The 14,280-nt window shown below is 35.2% G+C and overlaps 1 protein-coding gene across 1 annotated transcript; it reads left to right on the forward strand.

Moving 5' to 3' along the window:
- Positions 1,858 to 2,793, forward strand: LOC110261751 (olfactory receptor 4F15-like). The gene has a single exon (XM_021100063.1). It carries the CDS (start codon positions 1,858 to 1,860, stop codon positions 2,791 to 2,793), a length of 936 nt encoding a protein of 311 aa, XP_020955722.1.

The following is a 14,280-nucleotide window of genomic DNA, read 5'->3' on the forward strand; positions in this document are numbered from 1 at the left end:
CAGAAACAGTGATGAAAAGACTTGGGGATAGGAAACATAAATAGCAACCAATTACAGAAGAAATTTTTTTTAAATGGATGATTAATAGTATCAAATTTGAAGAAGGAGTAAGCAGAATAAAGACTGAAAAGTGATTACTATATATGATATTTTTACAGGCTACTGTATGCTGAAGATTTTCTGGTGTGGAAGCTAGCCTTGGTTTGCTTCAATAAATTGGAAATATAAGTTAAAATAAACTTACTTGTGAAGGGTTTGATAGATAAAGGGAAAATCAGAAGGAATTACCACCATTCTGTCCTTGACAGATTTGATTTTGAAGGAGAGTTTCTATGTGTAATTGATTGAGGGAAGTGAGAAGTTGGGGTAAAGGAAACAGGTTAATTGATGCTTCTAGACCCTTGGGACGATTTAAAGTATATTTGGTGGTGCTGGACTTGAATAATGTTTGGAGCATGCACTCTGAAATCCTACAGTTCTTAATCCAAGTCCTGGCTTTGCCACTTTATCCGAGACTCAGTTTCTTCATTGGTGAAATGGGTATAATAAAACTGAACCTCTCTTATGGAATCACTAGGAGATTTGAAAGAAATGTACTTAACACAATTCTCTGAGTGTAGAAGACACTCAAATTATCTGTGATCATTATAATTGATTCTTAATTATTAATTGTCATTATATTTACTAATATTTACAATCAGGTACCAAAAATTTTACTTTTTTTTTTTTTTTTTTGTCTTTTTGCCATTTTCTTGGGCCGCTCTTGCGGCATATGGAGGTTCCCAGGCTAGGGGTCCAATCAGAGCTATAGCCACTGGCCTACACCAGAGCCACAGCAACGCAGGATCCGAGCCGCGTCTGCAACCTACACCACAGTCACAGCAACGCCGGATCATTAACCCACTGAGCCAGGGCAGGGACCGAACCTGCAACATCATGGTTCCTAGTCGGATTTGTTAACCACTGCGCCACAACGGGAACTCCATAAAATTTTACTTTATTTTAGTTTCTAATTAATACATTTACTAAAAGTGATCATGGACCAAAGATGAAACATGCCATGAACCAAGTGTTATAATTATTAAATCTTGGGAGTTCTCTGATGGCCTAGCGGGTTGAGGCTCCTGTGTTCTCACCGCTGTGGCTCTGGTTGCTGCTGTGCGGCGTAGGTTCAATCCCTGGCCCAGGAATTTCCACATACTGCCTGTGTGGCAAAAAAGAAAAAAAGAATACAAAAAAAAAAAAAAAAGAGAGAGAACCTGAAATAAACGTTGCAACTCTCATTTAAAAAATAAAAAATAAAAAAAAAATAAATTTTGTCATCTGAGTTCCACTTAAATTTTAAAAGCCTAAGGTAAGGAGTTTGGGAATATGTTCAAGTACTTTTGTTCTGGTGATCTCTATAAGCTCAGTGAAGTAAAGGAATATTAATGGGGTAAGAAAGGTCCAGATAAGATCATGTAGAATTGGTGTAAAAGCACTATTAATAGCAGTGTGACCGAAGAGATGATAATCATTTGGTGTGAGGACACTTGGGGCAAGTGTCAGAAAAATGATCCAAAATTTTTGAGAAAAAGAAATTTAAAAAGAGATTTAACTGTGGGAGGAAAATTAAAGTAACTCTTTTTGGCTCTATCTGCACATCTTTACAGTCACATTTTTCCCATACATCCCCAACAGTACAATAAATTTGTTGCCAAGCCTATTTGTTACAAAATCGTCATTTCTTTCTTCTCATTGATTATATCTAACTTAATTAGCAAAGAAAATAGAAAATACATGTTTTTGCCAGTGATGCTTATTCTTTTTAATTTTTATCCTCAGGTCACTTGAAAATCAGCTCTTCAGTCCCAGTCAATGGGTGGACTAAATGATTCTGTGGTCACTGAGTTTGTATTACTGGCCCTTTCTTGTTCTTGGGAGAAAAAAGTTTTTCTCACATTGATATGTTCTTTGCTCTATTTAGGGGTCATCTTGGGAAACCTTTTAATTTTGTTTTTGGTAATTTTTGACTCTCACTTACATTCTCCTATGTACTTCCTACTTGTGAATCTGTCCCTCATTGACGTGGGTCTTTCCTCTACCACCATCCCCAAGATCATCACAGACCTTTTAAATGAAGACAAAGTAATATCCTTCCAAAGTTGTATGACACAGATATGTTTCATTCATACGATAGGAGGAGCGGAGATGGTATTACTCATAGCCATGGCATTTGACAGGTGCACAGCAATCTGCAAGCCTCTTCACTACTTGAAAATCATGAATCCTAAAACATGTGTTTCATTTGTAATCACTGGCTGGGTAACTGGGGTGGTCCATGCTATGTCTCAGTTCTTATTTGTTATAAAGTTGCCATTTTGTGGGCCTAATAAAGTGGACAGCTTTTATTGCGACTTTCCTAAGATTATAAAACTTGCATGCACAGATGGAGCCGAACTTGAGTTTATCGTTACTGCCAACAGTGGCTTCATGAGTATGGGCACCTTCTTCCTGCTAATCCTTTCCTATTCCTTCATTTTGATCACTGTCTGGAAACGTTCTTCAAGAGACCTATCCAAGGCATTTGTCACTTTGTCATCTCACATCACTGTGGTCTTTTTGTTTTTCACTCCATGCATGTTTCTCTATGTCTGGCCTTCTGCTCCACCATCACTTGATAAAAATCTGTTCATTGTTGACTTTGCTATTACTCCTGTCTTGAATCCTGCCATCTACACATTGAGGAACAAAGACATTAAGGTAGCAATAAAAAGATTGTGTAAAAAGATATCTTACTCTAGATTTTGTTAATCACATCTTTTTCTGAAGCTTCAAAATTGTGTATCAAGTAGGTCCATCTCCAGTAGGCACCTCAAATTCATCAAATCCAGAATAAGTGCATTATCTGCCATCGTAACCTGCTACTACTTTACCTATGGAGTTTAAGACTGTTAGCACTACCATCATGGGGAATGTAAACGCATCATATTAAGAACTAATATTCTTACAGAGAACAGCATGGTCTGACAGAGAACATTTTAATTTTAAACTTTGGGTTATTTTTCAAATAAAGAGATATATACTAGCACTGTTTATGTTATTCATACGGACTAAAAGTAAACTTTAAATTTGTTGTGATGAATGTCAAGAATCATCACATTGAATTATTGTATTATTAAATATGTGGTCCCAGAGTGCCCTTAGTGGCTCAGGGGAAACAAATCTGACTAGTATCCATGGGGACACAGGTTCAATCCCTGGCCTCGCTCAGTCGGTTTAGGATCCAGCATTGCTATAGGCTGTGGTGTAGGTTTCAGATGCAGCTTGGGTCTGGCGTTGCTGTGGTGTGGTGTAGGCTGGCAGCTGTAGCTCTGATTTGACCCCTAGCGTGGGACCTTCCATATGCCATGGGTACGGCTCTAAAAAGATATAAATAAATAAACAAACAAACAAATAAATGTGTAGTCCCAATGGCTTTATTGTTATTTTAAATAGACAAACTCTGAATGCAAGTTTTTATTTGGAAAGTTTTCCTAGAAGACATTGGTTCAGAAATGAGGACATGAGACAAAGAAGGGAAGGATGGCACTAAAGGGTATGTTAACTGGTATCCTACTACTATGAAAAAATGAAGGACACTGTGACCCTTTAAGAAACTGTATAGATTCTATAACTTGCAGCTATCCTACTTGAGAAGCAAGGAAGCTGTGTGTTTCTATATTGGTGCAGCTCTAAGGCATTAACTCCATGGCAGTTCTGGGCTTCCCCACAAAGTGGGTTGAGCATTTATTTATTTATTTATTTAAGGCTGCTCCTGCAACATATGGAAATTCCCAGGCTAGGGGTCAAATTAGAGCTGCAGCTGCTGGCCTACACCACAGCCACAGCAACACCAGATCCAAGCTGTGTCTGTGACCTACACCACAGCTCACAGCAAGGCTAGATCCTTAACCCACTAAGTGAGGCTAGGTATCAAAACTGCATCCTCATGGATATGAGTTGGGTTCATTTCCACTGAGCCACAACGAGAATTCCTGAGTACTTCTGACATCCAAAAAAAAAAAAAAAAAAAAAAAAAATTCCTCAGGCAGAGTCTCTGGAACTTATGTTATAAAACAACCTATATTTGTGGGAATATTAAGTGCAGGGTGACATGTGTGAGGAACCAAGGGCCTCAGATACACTCCACATATTTCCATACTTAGATGTGCTCATGTTCCATGTAAGTTTACACCATCATTAATTTTTCGAACATGGGAGTGTGAATGGTACAAGTGTTTATAGGTCCTGTCACTGCATGTACTGCATGTACCTAAGATGATATTTATCATCCTCATGTTTTTATTTTTATTGAGATATAATTTATTTACAATATTAGTTTCAGATGTACAGCATAGTGATTCAGTATTTTTGTAGATTATATTCCATTTTAGGTTATTATAAGATAATGGCTATAATTCCTGTGCTATACAATACATCTCTGTTGCTTATCTATTTTATTCATAGAAGTTTGTATCTGGTATCCATCATCTTTCTCTTCCACAGCCTGCTCTAGATTCCCCTCACATTTATCCAACACTTCTGCTGATCAAGATCACCTGCCCAGATCCATCTCTTCCTATCTGAGCAGCCTGAGTCCAGGAATACCATGCTTCTGTCAGACTGTACTTTTTGCAACTGCCCATTTACAATTGTCATAAATCACTATTGATGCAAGTGTAACAGCAACTCTATTTCTTCATGATAATGAAGGTTAATTATACCTGGCATAATAGAAATGTATTTCTTGTCTGATGGTCTTCAAACACAAGGAAATAAAAATGACTGGGGAGAAACTAAAACTTCAGGTAAACTGGAATATTTACTCTGTCCCCAGAAAAAACATTCTTCCCACCCAGCAGAGGTTAAAGTTATAGGTCCTGAAAGCTCAAATTCTCCAAAGAAGTGATGGTGAATCAAGCCACTCTCACCATTTACCACTGTTTTCCAAACCTATGCATTCTGGGACACAAACCTTACAATGTCCATTGGTTTAAAGTATATATCACATGTTAAAACACAAAGTATTGTCCCTAAACTGGTATTAACTTGCACCTGTATTTGCACCTTTAAAAATTATCCCCATGTTCTATCAGCTAACAGCTTCTCTTTATTGAAACCTCAGTAGATCACTCGGTTGTATGCTCATTTGTACTTTATTTATTGTAAAGATATTCTTTTGCCCTAAGCAATGTTATGAAGGGCATTAGGTATGCTCTATGTTTTTGGATTATCTGACAGCCAAGGTGCTGCGGTAAGAATCACTAAAGCCATACCTGGAAAAGATATTTATCCTGGCAAGAACAACTTGCTGTTTTTCCAGCATTGGAGGGATCCAATGTAAATAACTTGCCATCAAGTTGCTGAATAAATGCCTAAATGTATGAAACTATATCGAGCACTGAGCATCCACTCATATGTGGTTCTGAAAGCTCAAACATTTAACAGTGGCTGTAGCTATAACTGGCTTAGTGAGAAGAGACCATGCTGAAAGAACCCAGGGAATGGCTTCATTCTGGCCATTTAAAATTATTTAATTCATGGGCTCACTGTACAAGAGAAAAACCACAGAGAGACTTCCTATTTGCTATTTATAACTTCTTCATTCATGGATCATTTGTGGAAGCACTGAAGTCCCTGATCCAGATTATCAACTCTGCTATTTAATACTAATCTTGGAGTACAGTAAGATAAGGAACATAAATAAGAAGTATATGTGCCTTTCTTCTTGCTTTCTTCTGGTTAAAGGAACAATGATATCACATCTCACCATGGCCCCGAGTGTAACTAACCACTATCCATTTTAAGTGACAATGTCACAGTTATACAGCAATTATAAAACTGACCCACACTTGTGAATATAAATATCACAGACTATAGTCATTTGACAATTACCAGCAAAGTGCTAGTTTAATTGTTATTTTTGCTTTTCCTAAATACATAAAACAGAAGATAGAAAAACTAACCCACATGTTATGAAATGGAGGAAGGAAATCAAATATCACCTCCAGAAACTAATAAATTAGCAACTAGGAAGGATTTAAGGCAGGAAATCTGTGATATTAAATGTATATTCATAATAATGATACTATCATTGGAATGGTAAAGTAAGCCCACAAGAGATCTATGTTTTATCTTATAATAAAGGTTGCTTCTCAAAACAAAGGTGGATAAAAATAATTACAAGTAATTATTCATTTGAACAAACCAAAAAAGAGGTATAAATGGTATACTAAGAAAGAAGGTAAATGGAATCATATAAAATGCTCAATTAAAACAAAGATAGGAGAATAAAAGGTGGAAGACAAAAGTAAAAACAAAGAACAAGGGTCAAAAATAGAAAACTATAACAAATATGGCAGATATTAATCTATTATATAAATAAACACTTTGAATGTCATAGTTTAAATGCATTAGTTAAAAGACAGAGATTGCCAGAGTGGATCAAAAAACACAATCTAACTATATGTTGTCTACAAGAAGTCCACTTTAAATATAAAAACACATATAGATTAAAAACAAATGGATGGAGAAAAATATACCACACTAGCACATATCAAAGGAAAGCAGGAGTAGCTCTATTAATTTCAGAAAGAGTAGACTGTAAAGTAAGGAAAGTTATCAGGGATAAAAAAAGGTATTACATAAAGATAAGGGGGTCCATTCTTCAAGATTTTGTAACAATTTTTAAAATGTGTGAAACTAAAAACAGAGCATGAATCTACATGAGGCAAGAATTGATAGAACTGCAAGGAAAAATAGATGAATCCACTATCATAGTTGGAGACTTAAATACCCCTCTCTCAGAAATGGACAGATCCAACAGGCAGAAAAACGGTAAGGATAGAATTGAACTTTAAAAACACCGTCAGGGAGTTCCCATCATGGAGCAGTGGAAATGAATCTGATTAGGAATCCTGAGGTTGCCGGGTTCGATCCCTGGCCTCGCTTAGTGGGTTAAAGATCCGGCATTGCCATGAGTGTGGTGTAGGTCACAAATGTGGCTCGGATCTGGCATTGCTGTGGCTGTGGTACAGGCCAGCAGCTACAGCTCCTATTACACCCCTAGCCTGGGAACCCTCATATGCCGCGGGTGTAGCCCTAAAAAGACAAAAGACAAAGAAAAAGAAACACTGTCGATTAAATGGATATAATTGACATCTGTAGATTGTCAATTCTTCTCAAGATCACTTGAAGCATTACAAAGATAGACCACAATTTGGTCCATAGAACATACTCTAGCAAATTTAAAATTAGAGAAATCATACACTGTCTGCTTTCAGATCATAAGGAATGAAACTAAAACTCAATAACAGAGAGATAACTTAAAAATCCCAAAATATATGGATATTATACAACACATTTCTAAATAACACATAGACAAAGAATAAGTCTCAAGATAATGTTTTAAAAATATTTCAACAAAATGAAAATAAAAATACAACTTATCAAAAATTCATGAGACAGTGAGAGCAGTGATTACAAGGAAATTTATGGCATTGAATAAATGTATTAGAAAAGAAGAAATATCTAAAATCAAAGTTTCCACCTTAAGAAACTGAAGGAGGGAGAAGCAAGGCAAACCTAACAAAAACATAATAAAATAAATAAATATAAGAGCAAAAATCAATGAAATTGAAAATAGAGAAAATTGATGAAACCAAAATTTGTTCCTTAAAAAGATCAATAAAATTGATAAGTTTCTAGTAATGCTAACTAAGAAAGGGAGAGTACACAAATTACTCATATCCTCAATTTAAAAGAGAATATCACTATAGATCCCACAGACATTAACAAATAATAAATACTATGCCCACAACCTTGATAACCTAGTAGAAATGGACCAAATTTCATGAAAGTCACAACTGGCCAAACTCACACAAGAAGAAACAGACAATCCAGTAGGCCTATATATAATAAATGGAAACTGAGCTAATACTTAATAAGCTAAAAATACAAAATTCTTCAGGTCACATGATCTATCAATTCTACTTACAAGTATGTATCCAAAGGAAAAAAAGGACACTAATTAGAAAAGCCTCTCTAGCACTGGGATATCTAGTCACTTATGATGGAGTGTGATAATGTGAGAAAAAAGAATGTATCTACGTATGTGTGACTACATCACCTTTCTGTACAGTTGAAAATTGACAGGCCATTGTAAACCAGCTACAATGGAAAAAAATTAAACAGAAAAAAGAAGAAAATCCTCTCAATGTTCACTGCAGTTTTAAATATAATAACCAAGATATGGAAGCAACTCAAGTGTCCATCAATAGAAGAATGGATAAAGAAGACACAATATATATACACACAATGTGATACTCCCCATCCATTTGTGATGACATGGATGGACTTTGGACCTTGAGGGTATTATGCTCAGTAAAATAACAAAGACAAAGAAGGACAAACACCATAGGATTTCACTCATATGTGGGATATTAAAAATAATAATAATAATAATAAAATTTTTAAGTGAACAAGACAAACCACACAAAAACTAACACTTAGATAAAAAGAACAAAGCAGTGATTATCAAAAGGGAAAGGTCATCAGGAGGGCAAAATGGGTGAATGGGATCAAGTTTATGGTGATGGATGAAGACTAAATCTTTGGTGCTGAGCATGCTGTGGAGTATACAAAGGTAGAAATATAATTTTTACACACAAAATATATGATCTTATAAGCCAATGTTACCTTCTAAAAATAATTAAAATACATGTATTATTAAAAGTAAAATACAAAATATTTTTCCAGAAATATTTAACATACATCACTAGTGTATAGCATGATGGTTTGATTTATGCATTTTTGAAATGATTTCCATAGTAGGTTTAGTTAACTTCTATCATCTCATCTAGACACAACAAAACAAAAAGAAACACTAATTTCTCCTTGTGATGAAAACTCAGGATTTACTCTGTTAGCTTTTCTATATACCATACAGCAGTTAACTATAGTCATAATGTTTTACATTATATCCCTACTACTTACTAATCATATATTGGAAGTTTTGGCTTTTTAACCATGTTTCTCCAGTTCTCTCTTCCCATCACTCCACTAACTATGGTAACCACAAATCTGATCTCTTTTGTTATAACTTGATTTTTTTTTTTTTTTGGTTTCACATATAAGTGAGATCATACAATATGTGTCTTCTCTTATTTCACCCAGTATAATGCCTTTACCTTCCATACATGTTGTTTCAAGTGATAAAATTTTCTTGTGTTTCATGGTTGAATGATACCCCATTGTATATACACTTTGTGAAACTGTCTACAAGTCCCTGTGTCCTTGTGAGTGTGTTTTTTTTTTTCCAGATTTTATTTTATTTATTTTATTGTTTTTTTTTTCTCCACTGTACAGCATAGGGACCCAGTTACACATACATGTATACACAATTTTTTCTCCCATTGTCGTGCTGCGAAGTAAGTATCTAGACATAGTTCTGAGTGCTACACAGCAGGATCTCATTGTAAATCCATTCCAAGAGGAACAGTTTGCATCCGTTAACCCAAACAGCCTCTCCTTTAGCCTCCCAAGCCTCTCCTTACTTAGCTCAAAAGGCTGACTCAAGAGTGAATGATTAGGAAATACTGTTAAGCTAAAAACTTGTTAAAACTGTCTCCATTAAATTAAGCCTTTCCTTGCCCCACTAACTTAAACTGGCTTTTCACAAATAATTTCTTCCCTGCTTAATTGTTTTGTTGTTGTTGTTGTTTGTGTGTTTACTAATGACTATTTTCTAGTTGGAGTTATATTGTGTGCCTGGTATTTTCCTTTCCAACACTCCCTAACAGTCCCTTCCTTTGTATGAAACCTTCACCCAAGAGAAAAGGTCAAAGTGTGGTAACCCTGAAGATCACCAGAAACCATCACTGGACCACCTGATGCTCGCCTTGATGACTTTGAAATGCTCTATGGAGGGAGAAGAATGCGGGAGCCCTATTCCTTATCAACAGCCCTGTTTTTCAAGCTAAATCCATAAGACCCCTTAATAGTCCCTCTCAAGGGAAGACACGATTTTGAGGACATTAGCCTGCTTTGCCTGGCAAAGCAATAAAGTTGTTCTGCTTCACCCAAAACTCTGCTTCTGAGACTTAATTGGTAGGGTTTCAGCAATACTTGTATCTTGGCATCCACAGGGGATTAGTTCCAGGATTCCACTACAGATCCCCAAACCCAACGATGCTAAAGTCTCTTATACAAATGGGGTAGTATTTGTATATAACCTATGCATGTACTTTTATACACTTTAAATCTTCTGTATTTAAATCTCTTAGATTACTTACAGCTAATAGGATGTATATGCTATGTAAATAGATGCCAGCATATGGCAAACTGAAGTTTTGTTTTATAGAAGTCTCTAGAATTGGTTTCAATATTTTTATCTGTGGTTGGTTGAATCCACAGAGTTGAAACCCCAGATATGAAGAGCCAACTATATGTACCACAACTTCTTTATCCATCCATCCATCAATGGACACTTAGGTTGTTTCCATGTCTTCATCACTATAAAAAATGCTACTTATGAATGTGAGGGTGCAGATAACTTTGAATTAGTGTTTTTGTTTCCTTTGGTTATATTCCCCAAAATGAAACTGATGGATTGATTATACGATAATTCTGGTTTTAATTTTTTGAGGAAATTCCATAACGTTTTTCATAGAGGGTGCACAAACTTACATCCCACAAACAGTGCACATGAATTCCCTCTCCTCCACATTCTTGCCAACATTTGCTATTTCATGTCTTTTTGATGATAGACATTCTGACAAGTGTGAAGTGATTATCTTGTGGTTTTGATTTGCATTTCCCTGATGATTAGTAATCTTGATCATTTTTCCTTATGCTTGTTAGCCATCTGTATGTCATTTAATACAAAGTATTGAATGAAAATAAATCAAGAAAGCTTATAGGAATGCCTCCCTTACATAAAGCCTCTTGCTTGTTTCTGGAAAAAAAAATATTGATACATAGGACTCATTCCTTCCCACTCCATCAATGAGAATACCAGCAACAATTATGGATGAGACTCACTCTTCTCACCTCAGTAATTCTAAGCAAGCTCGTAGATTGACATTTTCTATTCTAAATGGTATTTATTTCTTACCCACCCAGCACATTATTTCTCCCAATATATAGGAGATATTCTTACATCTTCTTTCTTTTGATACTTCTCGTCATCCAGTAACTTCTGACTTTTTTTTTTTTTCTCTTGAGAAAATTAGCATGATTTGTAGACCTGGTTCCCAGGAGAAATCAATAAAAGGCTGGTTATTAGAGATTTAGAGTCAGTGGGTCACCGACACCTAGTACTACTAATTACCTGTATTCTCACTGGGAAGAAACTTATATATTTCTGTTCTAAAGGTTATTACACTACAAACTAGACATCAAAATTATTGAGTTTCTACAAATGCTGCTGTACAACTTCAAAGAGAAGAGGTAGGTCATAAAAATTCTTGTAATGTTGAGCAGTATCACAGCAATCGCTCTCATATTTTTCTCCCACTTTTTTTTCTTTCTGTCTCCAATTATTCCAATGCTTTGATACTATTCTCATGATTTAAATATTACATTATATTTTATACCTGAAGACAGAGATATTACTGAAAGGACTGAAAATTATGATGCCCATTCCATTCCCATACATGCTTCAACGGCAATGATTCTCTGTCCTCATATAGGGAATACTGGGGTCCATCAATTCCCTCCACTTGGTGTATTTGATAAAGCATTTGATGATATTAACCAATGAATGGCTCAAGAATTAAAAGGAGAAGAATGAACACAGCTTCATAGAACTGGTACCTGTTAGTTCTGAAAAAGACCTCTATAACCAGGGAGCTAATGTGGTTAAGATTATAAATTAAGAGAAAAATTAATGAATATGGCACATCAGTGAAGAGGACATTAGCAAAATGAGTTTTGAACAGCTCTACTTTGTGTGTTCAGTCTTAAGGTGGTTATAATTGCAATTGGCCCCTTAGAGGAGAGGGAATTTTCAATCACTAAATTCAGAAGACCGACATTCTATCTGGTTTTTTGCATTACCTACTTGAAAAGGTCCCCATGTTCTAAATGTTAAAGCCAAAATATCCAGGAGGGATAGCAACTCTTATGAGACTCTGCCTCTGGAGAATTTCTGTTTCCTTAATGTTTTTTTTGAGAAAGCAAAAGAACTAAATATTTTCACTGGCTTGAAAACAATCTTTCTTCCTGTTCTACACATCAAATCAGTATTTCAGAGTTCTAAATGCCAGAACCAATTCCTGATAAGCCTTGAACAGAAGATAGGATCTTATTCAGGGATTAATCAGCACAACACAGCAGTACATAGAATTATGAATAAGTCTGATTTCATTACATAAGTTTAACTTTTCTCTTTAGACATATTTCTTAGATCAGTCTTATCTGTCTTAGAAAATATTAGGGAATACTATAAAGAGTAAAATTTAGCTGGTAAGCTAAAGGGGTGGCTTCTATCAGTGTTTTCCTACTAGTCTCAGAATATGATTTGTCTATTCCAAACAACAGACATGGCAGGATTCTACAAAATGTCACATATATTAATTATTCCCTAGGCGAGGAATTATGTATACATCTGGTCAAGTTTGGCAAAAAACACCCAGGTTTTCTTCATAGTACACCTGGTAATTGTCATTCATTCACAAAGAAATGGTTGTTTAGCCAGGGCTAATAAAATTATGAAACTAGTGTTAAAAATAATAATTTACCCCTAACTATCACATATAGGCATACTTCACTCTCTCCATAAATCTCACAGTGATTTTCTTTTTCTTCCCCATCTTTCTCTCCTGCTGTTTTCCTTTCATTTGCTTTCCACATTTTTATTGCAAATGTATGGCCGAAAAAGAAAAAGAAAAAATATAAATGTTCAAACTTTTTAATATTAAAATTACCTAAAATGTCATTATCCAAAGGGATTTTCTTGAGATGTTAATACATATACTTAGACATTTTTGCAGTGTATGCATATCAAGAGTACATCACATAAGACACTCACTTATAACCAACTTTTGTCACTTAATAATTTAGTGGACATGTCAACAAGTCTAAATTTGCATCATTTTTAATGACCACATTCATTTTGGTACCAATCTTATCAACTTCCTCTTTTACATACCTGTTCATATCTTCTCTTAAATGTACTTCTATTTTTCCTCTTTATATTAGATAATGAATGGATTCAAATATATGTTATGGATAGACATTTTCATTCTATTTATTTATAGTGATAATACATATTCTCTCCTAAAAACCTATTGGTAGCAAAAAAAAAAAATGTTTGCAGCAATTTTACTCATCTAAAATGCTGAAATAGCATTTCAGTGGAACTAAGCTTCAATTATTTGAAGACAAGCTCTCATGAACTTCATGGCCTGTAACTTTTTCATGCTCTTAGTGTGTTACAATTAATGCTTTGTTTCAGTGAAGACATCATTGATTTCTCACTTTCATGTTCAAACTGCCAGACATTAATGCTAGAACAGAGTTCTCAATGAATAAAATCTCTCTCAATTCTAGCAGAATACTGAGAACACCTCTTTTGGAGTCTGCTGATCCTCCTTCTTTGGAATTTGGACCTTCCCTTGATTTAAAGTGCATCTTAAGTCCCCAAGTGACTGGTTGCAATCATAAGTATTGGAAACAATCAGAGAAGTAAGCCATTTCATCTTATGCTACCATTTCTCTTAGGTTCAACATTCATTCCCTCATCAGTTGCTGCTCTATCTGTGATTAATGCCCAAGAGTTCTCAAGCATGAAATAAAAGAATAATCAGAGAGTACATTCTCCTAGAGTATGTGTGGACAAATGTGATTAAGAATTTGAACACTACAAATATGGCTGATTATTCATGATATGGAAGGTGTTACTTTATACAAACAAGACTGAAGAAGCCAGAATTATTGCACAAGCTTGGTTAAGGAACTTTCTGATAGGAAAATGTTATTCTCTGTTCCTAATTCCTCCACCTTACCTGCCATATTCCCACATGAATTCTTTCCTTATCTCTCTGGTCTAACTTTGATTATTTCACTTATTTTTTTCATTTATATTTTCACTTGCCCTCTCTTTATGTTTTCTAACTTCACATTTTGGCACTTGCAACATATTTTCCACAGAATCATTTATGGGCAAACGATGTAATAAAGTTTGATAAATGTATTTTGCAATTCCTTCTTATTTTCTGCCTTCAGAGAACTTCAGCTTCTTTTCTGCTGGTTGAGTCA

The sequence above is a fragment of the Sus scrofa genome, chromosome 7 (assembly GCF_000003025.6).
Source record: "Sus scrofa isolate TJ Tabasco breed Duroc chromosome 7, Sscrofa11.1, whole genome shotgun sequence".
In the NCBI taxonomy this organism is placed as follows: Eukaryota; Metazoa; Chordata; class Mammalia; order Artiodactyla; family Suidae; genus Sus; species Sus scrofa.

What these genes read in the sequence shown, in the direction of transcription:
- LOC110261751 (XM_021100063.1), top strand. Translation starts at nt 1,858, where the DNA reads ATGGGTGGACTAAATGATTCTGTGGTCACTGAGTTTGTATTACTGGCC.